General features: G+C 39.5%; 1 protein-coding gene across 6 annotated transcripts in view; it reads left to right on the top strand.

The window, feature by feature from the left end:
- Positions 1-17131, top strand: part of LOC146313145 (RNA-binding motif, single-stranded-interacting protein 3) — a 400986-nt gene that overhangs the window by 188263 nt on the left and 195592 nt on the right. For all 6 annotated transcript variants that reach the window (XM_084738573.1, XM_084738576.1, XM_084738570.1 and 3 more), the window contains one exon: positions 14497-14555. In XM_084738573.1, the coding sequence (XP_084594699.1) occupies positions 14497-14555 (59 nt within the window). The remainder of the gene's footprint in view (positions 1-14496; positions 14556-17131) is intronic.

Genomic DNA, 17131 nt, shown 5'->3' with positions numbered 1-17131 from the left:
GCTTTCATTCAGACATTCATACTCTTTTAAAAACAGTAAAGTTTTCTGGGCACTTGGCTGCATTTCACCTCGTTTTGCCTCCAGGAACTAATAACATACCAAAAACCATAGCAACCAGTCTGCAGCAGTCTTCTGTGCTCTCCCCGAATGTGCTTTGCATTTTATCTGACTCCAGCCGTACAGCGGAGGACAATTTTTAAGCTCCAGCAGAAGCGACAGCAGAGCCTCTGGTACAACAAGACTGATTGACGTGAGGGACAAAACCTGAGATCTCTGGACTCTCTGGCTCCAGCTCGCTATCCTTCCCTCCTTCTTCTCCTTCTCTCTTTTATCCCCACTTCCTCCCACTGACTTTCCCTTTTCATTTGAAGCAGTATCTAGAAAGCAGAAGCAGCAGCAGCACAGATGAGATGTGTTCATTTGTGCGTGTCAGACAGCAGTGCATGGCATGTGGGTTTGACAGGTTGGACACTTCCAAACAAACAGGGGCTATTCTGCAAGGCTGCCTCTGAAGAAGACTGGTGCATGTGTGGGTCTGTGTGAGTGTGTGTGTGTGTGTGTGTGTGTGTGTGTGTGTGTGTGTGTGTGTGTGTGTGTGTGTGTGTGTGTGTGTGTAAGAGACAGATTGTAACTAGCTACACTCAGAACAACAGGCTAATGCTTCCTGCTGTCACTTACTGTTGCTCTTGTGTTTTCTTGATGCACACTCTTGGTTATCACACACACACACACTCTCACACACTACCAGTCTGTGGTTAACTTTCCCAGGCTCAGTCTGAGGCACTTTTGGGGCATTGTGTCTCTGTGGTGAACATCTTTCCTGTCTGACCTTATGTTCACATTAACGGTGACACAGCTACAAAACATGGCGAGCACGGCCAGCTACATTGGCGCTAAGTCGCCAGTGAAGCGCTGGTTAGCGCCCGTTGATGTCAGTGGGCATTTGTGAGTCAGCAAACACGGATCGTCAAGCTACGTGCTTTTGTTGATGTTGCAGTAAGAAAAAGTGGTTAACGGCAAGAATATGTTTTTCTTCCATTTTTTTTATACAGCAAAGAAATCGTAGGGAGACAGGATATGGAAGTAGCAAAACAAAGATATATGATTGGTTGATGTGTCATTGGATTGCACAACATGCAGCAACAAGTACTGGACGTCATTTTCAGGCTTCTTGTCTCTGGCCTCCATTAAAAATGACTTGTAGCCTGAAGCTTTGTTGCTAGTAGTCTGAACATACCACTATCCTGTCAACTTTCTCTACCTCTACATCCTATAAAAAAAGAAAAAAACCCATACATTTATGCCTGGGCTGTTGACTGAATTTTGCAGAGGCTTTAAAGAGACAATACGAATACTGTCACTCAGCTTTAAAATAATTTGTTTTAAGCAAAATATAAGATTTAAAATAGTAAACAAAAATGCCTAACAAATAAATAAGTGAACAAATGAAATGTTGATAGTTAACATTATAGTTTGATGTTTTGGGCAATGTGTTTATTTGTTTTCTTGTAGAGACTTAGGTGAGAAGATTGGTATGACTCTCATGTGTGTCCATCAAATATGAAGTTACAACCAGCAACTGCTTATCTTATCTTGCTGCATCCAAAATTCCATCGTAACATGATATTTAGTAAGATAAAACAGTGTGTGATAGTTTTTAGTATGTCCATGAAACCAACCAGGTGTATGCTATTTCCAGGGAAACATTACAGTATGCAAACACTGACACTACGCTGGCGTAAATATCCCACAATGCAGTGCAGCAGTGACGACAACAGCAGTAACATGAACGACAAAGGCAGACAGCCACAAGGTAACTCCGGCTCAAAACACTTCAATTTAAATATAAATAAGGTTTTACTCTGTTAGTTGTAATAAATACGTGAAATTAGTTCACTGTTGGCACAGGCTACCATGATTACGCATCTCCAACCAGCAAGGAGGATTTTAGGAAGTGATGTGACATGAAAAGATTCATACTGCTGTTTATTTACACAAAATGTGAATGAAGCACATAGCAGAACATGTAGTGGTTAGTATGTGATTTTGGACGCAGCGAGAGACTTCTTGGCTGAGAGCAGTAACTTCCAAGAGTCTTTTAAAGAAGTTTTAGTTTCCTTGTAGTCTTGTCATTGCTGTCAGGTTTCCAGGCGACCAGCAGAGACTCCAGGAAGTCACTGTTCTTGGCCAAGAAAAAGTCAGACACATAAACCCCACAAAACTGCAACCTTGGTTTTTGTATGCAAAATGAAACTTGTTGTTGTTGTTGTGTTTTTTGTGTTAGATTAAACACATTAAACACAATGGAACATTAAACAAAACAGATTAAATTGTGACTATGCAATAAAAACAAAGCCATACCTGCTGCAGGCTTCACCTCCATCCTACAGTGGTCAACAATGTCATGTGGTCGATTGTATTTTACAGTGTATGTACAGAACAATTTCAAACTGCATTCTAAAACTTATCCATATCTAAATTAAACCTGCCCTTCATGCCTGCAGCTCGTTGAAAATATCTTTATTTAGAAACAAACAGACCTTTAGTTACATGTACTGGCGTTTCATCACAGCGCTTGCGTTTGGAAACAGTTCGACAGCCTTTGAGAGCGCACAAAGTTCATTTTTGTTTGAAGCACTGCTGGCTATGTAGCAGAGTTTCAGCGCTGGCGTGCACTTGTGTTATTTTGACCCGTGTTCACACGTTGGTTGATGACTCACGACTGTGAAGACAGTGCTGGAATCTCCAGCTGCGTATATGGTTGGCGTTGTTTGTCTTTAAAATCCTGGATGCCTATAGGTCTGATGCTTTGAGCTGTTTTTGTCCTTTCATGTGTCCCTTTTTTTTCTCTTTATTCTCTGTCAAAATCAGCACTTCTGAATTCAACAAAATTGTTGTACTCAGTTATTAGATTGGCAGAAGTAATTGTTTTTAACACTTTTCTTTTCATATTAAAGCTAATACATACTGTACCTGATGTATGATAAATTATTCTTACACAGAAGATTAGGTGTGGACTAAGTGTGGTAAATTAATTCCATTTATCTTGAAATGTATAATTTTGGCAAAATTTTGAGATTTGTATCGATTTAATAATAAAAAAGAATTGGTAATTGATTATTCATGAGGAAGTTACACAGCAAGACATAAATGGAATAAAATCAAAGGAATACAAATGGACCAGACTAAGCAGATTGATCCAGCCTCATCCAAAGTGACACAGACTAAATTGCCGGAACAATTTACCTGATGGAGGCTCTATGGCTATCTGAATTTTAAAACTTTCTTTTATTGAAAATCCCTTAATGCGAAGATGAATTGTTTTAAATTTAACTCTCTAACAATGAATTCTGAACACTCGCTGAAACTTTTAAATCACCTTCTTTTCCATTATAAATTACCCTACTGGAGCCTGGTGGCCGTATTTCTGCTTGCAGCTATAATCTATTTCTATTATGTAGGGAGGTGGGAAGGTTTGAATGGTTCTAATCAACTTGTCATCCCTCCACATTTGCCAGGTAAAATGAATGTTCATGAAAAGAAATCACATCAGTGGGAAAATTAAGAAAAATTGAAATCAGAATAGTTGATGACAGCTAATGACCGCAGAGAGTTTGACCACGGCCAACTTCAACAGACGGGGCCGATGACATGCCGGCCAAAGTGCTGCGGTCACTCAGATCAGTAGAAAATGAACGGACCGAGAGCTGCATGTTGATTGTGTTACTTTTTGTCCGCTTGATTATGAGTATTATGCCATATTATGATGTTCTGCAGTGCTGCCAATGTGCTTTGTGCTCCGTGACTGTGACGTTTGTTGAAGTAGAAGAATTGAAGAAAGAAAGAGCAACCACTTCTGGCCGGATTACCTTTCTGTTCCAAGATGCTTCCCACATTCAGAGACGTTAAAGGTTTGAAAGTGAGCGTTTGCCAGTTTACCACAAACCCGCCAACGAAACACAGGGGAATCCCAGCACCTAAAAAAAAGAAACATGATGAAATTCTGCCAAGAAAAAGACAGAGTGCTAAAGCCAAAAAAGGAATTATCCAATTTGTTCGAGCTTTTTGATTCATTGCTGCTCATCCCTGCCAACACAATGTTTTGGTATTTATACTATAATGCTTTTCTAATTTAGACGCCGTTATCTTTCAACAAAAGTGTGGAATATTTCTCAGAAAGTATGGAATAATTTTACACACAGCAAAGACTTTTATAGTCTCATAGAAAAAAATCATCATCCTTGAGAAATGGAACAAAACCAAATTTTGAGGGTTTTTTTTTTTTTTTTTTTTTTTTACTCTTCAAACGTATTTTAAAAGATCAAACTCTTAACAGTCCAACCTCCTAGTGATTTATTTTTTTTAAAATAGCATTTTATGTGGCTGAGGACTTTTGTCAAAAACGTCAGACAAACAAAAAGTCTTAGTATTATAATATAAAACATGTAGAAAATGTTAATTGTTTTTTGTAGCTTTAAATACATGTGCATTCATGTGACTTTTTTAACTATTTATTTATTTAATTTGTTTGTTTCTATTTTATTAAATTGAATAAAGTATTAATTGTAAATACACCATTCAGTTAATAAAGATAACTGAGAACGGTTTCATTAACTAACTAATGAGCAGAATTGTCACCTTTTTTAAACCCGGAAGTGAGACCAAACCTTTTAATTCCTAATTAAATCATGTTTTTTGTAAAAAATCTGACGGAGTTGACCAAAATCTGGGACACAACTTTAAAGGGCCAACATTCATATAAAACTATATTTTAAAAGAAAGATTAGCACAAAGCACATCTTTACACCTACGTAATCAGTATGTATTAAAAGTTTTAGATTTTGAAGTTGAAGTTTTTTAAATTATATGTGTTTTATATATATAAATTCTTAAAATATATAAATAAAATTGAATTAGAGTATTAATAAATTGTGTTTGTGGTAGGACATGGTTTGTCCCAATTCTCAAGAACGGGTGTTATATAAATAGCTGCTGTAAAAACAGATCATATTAAATAAATGCCTTGAATAATTTGATTAACTAATGCAGGCAGCCTTTAGCTTTCATTCAACAAACAAGTTTTGTGATTAAGACAAAAATGGAGAGGGTTGAAGGTCAACTTTGGACTCACTTTGCTAAAACATGTCATAGTCTCCGCACAGCTCCATGCTGGGATATAGATAAAGGCCATTACCACCAAAGTGTCAGCTCAGAGGCCCAGAGGTCGTAAGAAGAAGTCACTGATATCAACCCAGAGGTGTTGGAACAGCTGCTCTGCTCCCTGCCAGGTGTCCGTCAGGGTAGTTTTGTCCTCTTCTGTTTGTTTTCTCTCGCTGCATGTCTCATCGTTGAATGCATCTGTCTGTTTCTCTTTCTCAATTTGTTCCTTTTTTGTTTTTCTTTGTACATGTCCTTTTTTATTTGTCGTCAGGGTTCTTCTCCGCCAGCCTTCTTTTTACTTTACCGGTCTCTAAAAATGTCTCATTTCTTAACGCTCGGCATCCTGTACTGCTCGTTCTGCATTTTGTCCTTCTCATTTCCTGCTGTCATTATGCTGCTCGATAACACTTTGTAATAACCATCATTAATTAAAAGTAAATTGACAGTTCATTACACTTCAGTTAATAGTTATTTTACATTTAACAAACATTTAAATAAGCTTTATTAAGCATCTATAAAGTTTTATAAACATCACTTGCATCATCATGTTCTCACTCCCAACTCGTCAGACACAGCAGCTCGGTCTGTGGTCCTGTGTTTCAGACTGTGACATACATGTACCACTCTAATGTCAGTTTTGCACGTGAAGAGCTCAGTGGTCAGTTTAGCAACAATGAATATGCAACATCTGGTGACACTTTCAAAATACAGGCAGAGAAACTAGTTGCATAAGTTTAGGAAAAGATCATGCTTTGAGTTAAAATAGGTTTGTTACTAAGTTCATATATGGAACATAACATACACAAGTTATGTACATAGGAATTTAAAGTATTATAATCATCAGTTACAATTTTATAATGGCCCAATCATGTTTATAGATGGTTTACAAACTGATTATTAACCATTACCAAGTGTTACAAATATCTGGTCCATCTCTCCATGAAATGGTTTGCAAAACAATTAAATGTAGCAGAGCTGCAATGATTAATCGAATATCAATTATTAATCAACCATTAAATTAATTGCCAACGATTTTGATAATCAATAAATCATTTTGTGTCATTTTTTTATATAAAATAAATGTAAATTCACATATTTCAGCTCCTCAAATGTGAATATTTCTGGTTATCTTACTCGTCTATGGCAGTAAACTGAAGCTTTTGGAAATAGCAATCAACTCTTTTAAGTGTTTTCTGACATTTGATGGACCAAACAGTTAATCAAGATATTGAGAAAATAATCAGCAGATTAATTGATGATCAAAATAATTGTTAGTTGCAGCCAAAATGCAGTATTTAAAATGTTATAGTGTGTGCAACAATAACCAGTTTATTGATTTAATCAGAATGTACTTTATAAATAAATTATTTATATTACACAAACAGTGTAACTAATTAGTAACAGGGAATGAACTGTTAATTAAAGTTCAATTAACTTTACCATTATTCATTAGTATGAAGTGTTACCTGCTCTTCTGGGTATCTCTCTTGTAACTACAAACAAACAGTGCAGCATTCTCATACTACAACTGATCATAAAAGGATTTATTCTCCTATTGTAACTAAGTAAATTGAAATTACTGATCAATAAAGCAGTTAATTACATGCAATAAAGAGACTTGGGTTTATACAGTACAATACAGTACAAAATATAGTCATTGCAGTGAGAAGAGTGAAAAACTCATAAAACAACAGTCTCCTGCAGTTCAGTGTGTCTTTAGCTCTCACACTGAAAAACATTTGAAATAAAAATATATCTGGATATATTTGAAGCTTAGGGTTTGCTGCATCCAAACAGATTTTCAGCAGTCGCATAGCAACTGCAGCAGCGACAACATTTCACAAAAGCATCTGTTTAATATTTCTATCCAAAAAGATGCCCGTTGAACAGCAGGTCTGACCTCTGTCTGAGCCACGGAGATGTGCGAGCTGTGGAACACGTTAGCTGCTAAAAGACAGAAGACGGCAGTCGAGGGCAGCTGCCGCACGCCGCTTTTATACCGCGAGATGGTTCCAACTGATTCTCACCGACAAGGCATGCACATGCATAGTAGTACGTGTTTACACACATGCAAAATTCATGCAACATCCTCTTTCTTTCTTTTCTTACTTCCTTGCGTGACTGTTGTGGTTTTGTTGTGTGCCGTTTGCCTGAGACTTTACTTTTCTATCTGTCATCTTATTTATTTTTTGCTCTTTACATCCTGTTTTTCCTTTTCATCTTTGATATAAAAGTATAAAGAAATCATGTTTCTTATGGATCTTTTTTCCCTCTGCTCCATCCTCTGTGTGTGTGTCTGCCACAGTGACACCTGTCTCTTGCATAAGCATCAAAGACATAAAACACATCCTAAAAAATTGTAGGTTACCTCGAGTCTTACCAGAGTAGGTGGAATTTTCACTATATGTGCAAATACTTTTTACTGGTGATCGGAGTAAACAAAATACTCCTACCTTCTTCTGACTAGAAAACACTGGTGACTTGGCCAGACCTGTTTCAAAACTGGAAGCTGGCCGATGGACTCATACACTCGAGGGTAATTCTAGTATTTTTAAACCTGGGCCCTTACCCTTTAAAACACATTAGTTTTGATTCAAACTAACACATAAAAAGGATAGTTTGGATTTGTTGAAGTAGGGTTGTATGAGGTACTTATCCATAGTCTGTGTATAACGCACTGTTGGCACATCCCCTGTTTGCAAAAGCAGCAGGAGTACTTGTGTAGGATGGGATGCAAGGTAATGCTGTGGACAGGGTCAGCAGCAAAACAAAGTTTAGACACCTAAAAAATCCAATATCAGTTCAAGTGTGTGCTATATTTAGAATTTTCTCACCTCTTTTCCTTGCTGTCAGACAGTCTTTTTTTTTTTTTTTTGACAAGAAACAGTCATTACACGAGGCAAATATCGCTGTCTGCAAAGCAGCTAGATTCCAAAACAGTCATTTTACCTCACAGAACTGTTCTTACGCCGCCTTGATCGGTTATTTAGTTTGTTTGTCTTAATGTGTAATTTAGGTTAATCTGAATTAACCCTCGAACACACAGGATGTAAGTGTTTCAGTTCCCTGGTGGAAGGGGCTGTCTGAAAAGCTCTGTCTCTGGATTGATCCTTTCTATAATGTTGTCAGACACTTGAAATAACAACCTGAGCCTGTCAGTGGCAAAAACAAGCACTTTGATAGGCACGTTTCCCCCCTAAGTATTACATTAAGGCGATCTACTGTACCAGTTTAAAACTTTGTGTCCTTATTAGTCATTTTGACCCCAAAATATGTAAAAATGGGGCACAGGTTTAAACAGAATTATCCCTTAAACAACAACACGAGTCTGGACAGACGTGGACGTAAACTGCAACTTGAATGACTGGCAGAGGCGTACAACCACAAGGCAGTAATCCTAGTTTTTAAACAAAACAATGTACTTGAGCCTTTGAAACCCTTCTGTGTAATGTTTGCTGCACAGAGCAAATAGTAAATCTGGATGGTGGGTGTCTGCAGCACCTGCTTCTACATGTGCAGAACTCAGTGCGGCACCTCTTCTTTTTCAGCCACAGTATCTACATTGTGCTAATTATTTCGCGTAAAAGCCTACAAAAGGTGATAAATTAAAGTTATTGTTCTCCTTGGTGTGCCTTTCGCACCTGCCTCATCCCCCTGCCCAGGTGCTCCAAAGCTGCTGAATACGCCTGAAGCAGAGTTTTCTACTTTTATAGAATTCTGTATCGCAGCTAAAGCCCAACCCTGTCTGCATGTGTTTCATTTCTCATCCGTCTTCACCTGCAGGCACAGATGGACACTCACGTGCAGACAGAGACATAAGGGTTCCAAAAAGGTTCTTGCCGAGGTCCTACCCAGACTTCTGAAGGCTTCTGAAGAACCTTTTTTTTTAAGTATTTGTCAAGGGTTTTTGTAAGACGAGGGCTTCCATTAAGAACCCTTCAACGATTGTCGAAGGTAGATGGTACTGTTAATGTTGATGTTTCTTATCATCTGTGGAATACAATATGGTTCTTTGTAGAACCCAAAGAAGGCAAGAGGATTATAGGTGAAATCCCTATGAAAAGTATATGTTCAGATCCCCCTTGGTTGGCTTATAGTTAAAACCCTTGGAATTTTGAGAGAACCCCCCGCAGGGTTCTAGATGGAATCAGTGCAATATAAAACAATTTTCGGTAGAACCCACTGGTTGGGTTCTAGATGGAACGATTGGAATAAAAAAGAGTTCTCAGTAGAAATTCCTGGGTGGATTCTAGGTGAGACCTTAAGGATATGAAACAGTTCTTGGTTGAACCCCCATGGGTTCTAGATGAAACCATTGGGACATAAAAGGGTACTTGGGTGAACCACTTGAATGGGTTATTTTTGGCACTCTTTGAAGGTGGAAAAGTTCTGGATTGAAACCCCAGAGAGGGTTCTGCGTGGAAGTTTCTAGGTATAAGTGTTTATGTTTGGTTTTGGCAAGAACCCCCTGAAAAGATTCAAGGTGGAACCTCTGTAAAGGGTTCTACCAGGAACAAAAAAGGGTTTTGTTCTGGGGACAAGCTGAAGAACCTTATATGGTAACAAGCATATAACAAAGACCCTTTAGAGGTCAGTGGTCTTAGATCCAGCTGGTTCAGGGTTCAGCTACCCACTGTTCAAGACACTGCCGTCACTGCGCAGTCACAGACCAGTGGAGATTGTGTCCAAAGGCCGAGGACAAGGTCTCTCAGCAGAACACTTGGGTGGTCCGTCCATCCTTTCCAGCGCTGTGCTTTCCTGTGTACCAGTAACACCACAGTGACGTGTTGTGGTTCTGGCCAGCTCTCTCTCTGCCCACATGCAGCAAAGAGCCACTTCACTCTCCCAGCTCTGATGACGGAAATGGAATATGCCTGGATCGTCTCATCCAGCAAGAGAGCGAGAAACGAGAGAAATGCAGCGCCGGGATGTCACTCGTGTGCGTGATGCAGCTGCCCTCTTAAAAACGTCGCTGAGCTTTCGGCTCAGCTTCAATTTTATCGCATTTCAGTGCCCAGACAGCTGTCAAACGAATGACATGTTTTACATCCTCCACAATTTGTGCATTTTCATCAGCCTAAAATAGCTCATAAAGCCTGTTTTTTATAGGCAGTTTCATTTCTGGCATCTTCTTTTCTTGGGGTTGATCCGATATTGCATCAGAATGATTGCCACGGGATTCCTATTAGGAGGGAGGAGGAAGGGAGAGACAAAAGGAGAGAAATGAAGGATACAGTACAGGAAAGAGGAATGGAGAGGATGGTAAAGAGACATTAAGAGAGAAAGATGGAGAGGGAGAGAGTGGAGGAGAAGATTTGTGAGGAGGAGGGAGGGCCGAGGGCCAGCGGAGTCAGAGATAAGAGGCTGCGAGAGTGATTGAAATAGGATTAGTGGAGACAGGCTCTGCATCCCGGCCACAGCATCACAGTGTTAAACCTGCGCTTCACAGGGACTGCCTCTGTCACATCAAAGCCTCCCCAGGCCTGGCTGGCAGAGAGGCGAAGGAGCCGCCAGCAGGGTCGTCCACAGCCACACACACACACACACACACGCCACATGCATGAACATGCTGATCACATTCACCATCCGTCTCCAATATGTCTCCATTATGGGCACAAAGCTGGCTCCTTCCACCTTGCCTTTTCATCTCGCTGCAGTGTCTTTGTGGTGTGTATTTGGACCACGGAAGGGATGCATTGATGAGCCATCTTTAACATTTAATGAGGCAAGCAGTGATGAGTTGGCATTGGAAAGCTACTGTCTCCTGCTTCCCCAGAGTCCAAACAAAGTTTTAATGAGAACTTTCCCCCAATTTGTGCCAAAAGAACTGAGCTTTTTAACTGCTTCCCAGACTGAAAGCATACAAAATTTTTCACTTAAAGTACTGAAACGGGGCAGACACCTGTGTGAAAATAAACAAATAGGCTTGCAGGAACAAAAAAAACGTGCTAGCTAGCTCACTGGTATGCATGTAGAGCTGTGTAATAAATCAATATAATATCAATACTGTGAGATAACAAGATCAGAATCAGAAATACTTTATTGATCCCTGGGGGGAGATTGGTCACATTATAGATGCTTTCATTCAAGAATAGAAAATGCATAAAGAAATTATATGTATTATGTAAAAATATGTACATTCTATTTCAATGTATGACAGATAATATAACAATAATATAACTGAATATATACAAGAAGAGGTAGTTATATATTCTGCAATATATAACAGCAACTTAGAAATATAAAAAACAGCACTAAATAGAAAAAATATAAGGAGAAAGAGAAATAACAAAATGTGAAACGTAAGATTTATGTGCAAAAATTGCCCTTATGCAACAATTATATAAAATGGTGTAAGTAATAAATCTAATCTCTGATTTGGTTTTCTTTTTATTGACATATATCTTAAAGTGATGGGCCACATTATTTCAATGGGGTGTTACTTTCATTAGATGCTGGTCGACACACACCCTGTTTGGACCACCAGCGTGGAAGATAAGCAATGTACTGCCGTGGACAGGGTCTGCAGTAAAACGTATTTCAACCACTTAAAAAAGGTCCATATAAAAAAATCGATATCATTTTAAGTGCGCACTATATTTAGAATATTTTCACTGCTTTACTTTGCTGTCAGACAGCCTGTAAGACAAATATCACTGTCTCTCAGTCAACTAGACTCCATAAGCATTTTACCTCACAGAACACAGCAGCTGCTGGTCTACTGGTGCATTGATCTGTTAGTTTGTTTGTGTTATTGTATAACTTTGTTTTTTTTTTAAGCTAAGGGTTAGCTAAGCTTTTTAAGCAAACATAATAACACAAACAAACTAACATATCGAGGCAGCAGTAGACCAGCAGCTCCCGTGTCCTGTGAGGTAAAATGACTGATTTCACTATCACTTAACAAAATAACCCGAATCTCAACATGTATCTTTATTGTATATCTTTATTACATGTACCATCATTCAGGGTTATATGCCCTTATTTCCAGTTCTTACTTGTAAGTCCTGCTCTAGTTTGTTTCTCAGCAAACACTGAAATACTGCAGTTTCTAACCCAGCTCTGCATGTTCTCTAATCAAATGAACGCTCACTGTTCCATGTTCATCTTGTGTACTTATGCTTGAGAGTGCCTCAGTGTGATCAAACATTGCATGTTAGTCCTGTTCTGTTGCGGTGGATTATGGATCCCTATAGCTAAAATGGCCTGTTTATCTGCAGAAGAGAGACAATCCACTGATTGGTGAGTGCTGTCTCTGTGTGTGCATATTTGTATGTGTGTGTGTGCTCATGCAGTATCTGTATTTGTGTGTGTGTGAGCTGGTAGTTTTCCTCTCGGAGCTCATCAGTTCATATCCACCACCCACCCCACCGCAGCATGCAGTAAATAGAGTCTCCGCCACTCGTTGAGAAATGGCACAATTATCCCCTGCTGGTGAAATATGGGCCGGGATGCACCACTGCTTCTTCCCTACAGAATGTGTGTGTGCGTGTGTGTGTGTGTGTGTGTGTGTGTGTGTGTGTGTGTGTGTGTGTGTGTGTGTGTGTGTGTGTGTGTGTGTGTGTGTGTGTAAACGTACAGAGCATAGCTGTCTTCCCTCTGCTCACTCACTGTGATGTGTGTTCAACACACAGGGAATTGTTCTCACTTATGTATTTATACACGGACATGCATACATCACGTACACAAGTGTAATTGTATAAGCCAGGGAGCAGCTGCACACACACTCACACATACAAATAAATAGAGTATATGCATGCATGCAGATTGTCACACACACACACACTCACACACACACACATCTACTGTACTTACAGTGCTTCTCGCCCTGCACACAATTCAGCATGTTGCAGTTTTAGCTGAGACAAGCAGATAGAATAACTCACTGTCAGTCAGTCAGTAAGGTCAGCCTTTCAATTCCAAAATATTCATGGCAACCCACTGTGCATACAGAACTGTAGAATAAAGAAATTTCATACCTTTCAGTTTTGCGAGCAGCTGCACCAGCATAGCGGACTTTTCTGGACAACTACAGGTTTTGTGTTGGTTTTCATGGATCCAAATTGTAAACCGTACACATCTGATTTTCCTTAAAACAAGATTATGTTATGTATATATATATACACTGGGCAGGAATTTCACGCCAGTCACAACAGCCATGGTCGCCATGCCCCCTCATTTTTGTCTTATGTCCCTCAAAAAATGATAATGTCTGCACAAACAGTAGCCTTAATGCCCTGCCCATGGTGCCCTAGCCTCTGCCTCATTGCTGTCAGTATGATTTTTAGCTGAGATTTTAGTTGGGAAACATCAGGTGAAACACTGCACATACAGTCAGTGGTGAGTTAGATTTCTAGCTGACTATGAACTGCTAAGAAACTAGGCTATTTAGATCATGAACCCTGATGTTTCTCTACAATTCTGCAGTTTACACTGCAGACTAGAGACTCTGTTAACAGTGACAAACAGATAGATGTGTTATAAGCTTGTCTCGTCTATGAAACCCCATTATGATGGGTCATTATAATGAGAATTGAGTTGGAAAATATTGGCATATCAGGGTCAAATATCAAACAATTAACCTAATAGGTGCATACCATACAACAGGACAGGATCAATCAGGTGTATAAAGATCTTGCAGTAAGAACATTGCATTAGGCTTAAAAATCTAAAAAAATGCAGTGCGACATTAATAATGTGTTCACTCTTTGAAAGGATCTGTGATATATTTACTATAATGAATCAATTTGGTATTTGGACTGCAGAACTAATGTTTGGATGTGCAATTGTTGCATATTGCTCCTTTAAGTAGGTTAGATGCTGGGTTATCTGAAGTATTGATTACTGTACTTCAGATGTTTTAAAGTTTTTCAACCAGATTATTGTGCAACAGAATAAAGGAGTATTGTTATTGAGTTATCTAATTGGCAAGAAACTGAGTTCTTTGCTCATGTTCCAGTTTAATTTGAATTTAATACATTGAACTGTATACTAATATGACAACTTAACTTTTGAGATCATTCACTGGGCTCGTGTGCTTTTAGACCTTTTGAAAATGTTCAGTGACTCCCTCAAATGTCAGAGGGGCTGCACATTCATTTGAAGTCAGCCATAAACATAATGTTATTAACCTCAAGTGATTTCTCTTCCCAGTGGCTTTTGACATTTGTGCTACTTTGCAAATTGCTAGTTGCAACTAAATGGCACAGCATATGGAAAATGAGACATCTATTTTAGACACAGGATAGCAATCTTAGTGAACTACCCCACCAGCCAAAAGGCCCTGTAGGTCATTGTGAGTTAAAAACACTAAATTTAATTTCTCTGTGTTTACAGGTATGGAAAAATAGTGTCAACCAAGGCCATTCTGGATAAGAACACCAACCAGTGCAAAGGTAAGTCATTAGCTTGTGTGTCTTGTACACCCACTTTGTTTTAGTGCACCAGCTATCACTCTTCAGACTGTGTCTTGTCACGGGAGCAGCAATCCAAGCCCCTCACGTAAATTTAGACATCAGCCGAGGAAGCCTCGCACTGTAAATCAGCGATTTAGCGAGTAGGTGGCTTAACACTACAGGAAGGCTTCGGGTAAACAACCTGCTCTTGGATGGCGCTGCTTCAGAGGATAAGCAGCCACTGTCTCAGCCCCTCCCTGTCTCCTCTTCGATTTCCTGTTTTGTCATATGGAAGACAATCTTTTGCAAAGTGTATCTGTGAAAGGTCCATTAGTGTCTGCACAGTAAATGGTGTGCACATGCAGACAATGACATAAGTGAGCACACACGCTGCATGCATTTACATGCTTGAACATACATGTGTACTGGACCAATTAGAGGGCTAACAAGCTAGCTGCAATTAGATAAGCTTTAGTTACTATCATTGTCACGCTCACCTTTCTTGAAGTCTTGGGTCTATTTTCACTTCAGCCACTTGCCTCGCATGGGTGTAAATACATTTTACACTCTCTTCTTTTTTATATTGCAATCAGCTGGTAATGATCAAGAGCAGCTTAGTCTTCAGCAAAGAAAGAGTGGAGGAGGGGGAGAGCGATGGAGAGATGAGGGGAGGAAAAAAAAAAAAAGATTAGTGTGCTACTTGCCCCGAGGTGTCTGGCAGCACTGTTTAAGAGCTATTGAAGTTCCATCAATACTTTTAATTGCTTTTTGTGGTTTCCCGGGCTCTGAAGTGTGGCCTTTCAAGGTGAAGCCGCCTTCTTAACCCTGCTCCACACCTGAGTTTATCCTGCCAGGCATGCTCTGGGTCAAAATGTTGAGGAAAAGACCCTCTGCCTTTTAGAGGATAGGAAAAAAGGGCTGATTATCTTGACAGGTCCTTTTTTGTGAGTCCTACAGGCTATTAAAGACAAGACTGGATGCATGTTAGTGGGAAGGATGTATCCACAGGTCACAGGACACAGCACGGGGTGGATTAAAGAGGAGAAAGACAGAGTCGAGGGAGGAAAAAGGAAGAGATAAACCTCTTTCAATTTCTGCAATGAAAGAAATAGACTGCTCTCAACCGCAGGTTATGCCTCTCTGTGTCCAGCTGACCTGAGTTATGCACTGCACAAAAAAAAAAACAGCTCAGCTTAGCAATGTGTTATGTGGAAGACAATGTTTCCCATAAGTCACCCTCCTGGAATGCAGAGCTGCTGAGATGCCAAGAAGCAAATATAAGCAGACGTATTTTATGAGTGGAAAGGATGGTCCTGCTCTGCACCCGGTGAGACAGAGGGAGGTGGACAGAGGGGAAGAATAAGTGAGAGTCACCTTGAAGAGGAAATTATAGTTCTTTAAAGTTTGAAAGACAAGTTGAGGAGGAAAGAAAACATAATTTCTGCTGCTACAACTCCACAACTCCCCCGTGCATATCTCACCATCTCCTGAAAGGTGAGCAGGTTTCAGAGCATAAACCAGCCAAGCAGGTGCATCGGAGCCTGATGGGGCCGGCGTGCATCCGCGCTCCCAGTAACAAAGCGAAAATCGGCACATCGCCCTGATCTAGTCACGCATTGTTTCCACTCATCTGACCTCCCGACCCTGACACTTGTTTAAATGTCAGAGCGGCAGCTTATCACCACGTGCCACCGTCACACAGGGAGCATCCCTCTCCTCCATCTCCTCCTCTCCCACTCCACCTCCTCTCCTCCCCCTTGTGTTATTTGTGTTTAGCTCAGCTCAGTGAGCACACTGCCAAAACAACGTGAGAAAAATGGGACAGGGAAGAGGTCAGGACCAGCCAGCTCCGCGAGAGGGCTAGAGATCGACAATCAGCCCAGGGAAAACAAGAGGGGAACATATCTGAAACTCACTAACTTCTGTACTCTACTTCATTATATTAATTCAAAAACATTTAGTTTAGTTTGACTGAATGCTTAGTAAAATCAGTTCTCAAAAAATTTAATAGTATGGTTTAATTATACTCTTTTGTTATCCTTTATTATGAACATCATATACCTTACTGGCAGGATATGATTTACTCTGCCAATAGGGTAGATTAAAATTCACAAAATTTAATGCAGGTGAGGTAAGACATTTCAGTACATCTCCTCTTAGGTTATTCCAGCAAAAGAAAAAAAAAGTTGAAACTGACTCAACTTTTTCCACAACATGATGCCAAACAAATATGTACAAGCACACATTCCTGGTAGATTACTCTGTAACATGAATGTTATTACCTGCTGATCGCCTCTGTAATAACTTTCCAGAGTTGTGAAATCCTGTCTCATAGTTCCAAACTCTTATGCAGTGTTGATGCATCTGATAACCTTTGATAGCTTATGATAATAAATCAACAAAATGTCAATCCATGATTTGTTGCATTGTAATCAGATGAAATGCATAATTTCTTTTATTAATATATGAAATTACAGCATGAAATTATGCAATGAATGTGTAATTAGTCACAATGAAAATGATATAATGAGCACAGGCTCCACAGTAGTTTGATCCTTTACATAAACTGTTGTGTT

Source organism: Lutjanus erythropterus, chromosome 16 (assembly GCF_056507025.1).
Source record: "Lutjanus erythropterus isolate fLutEry1 chromosome 16, fLutEry1.hap2, whole genome shotgun sequence".
Taxonomy (NCBI): Eukaryota; Metazoa; Chordata; class Actinopteri; order Lutjaniformes; family Lutjanidae; genus Lutjanus; species Lutjanus erythropterus.
This window is presented reverse-complemented; position numbering and strand designations above follow the sequence as displayed.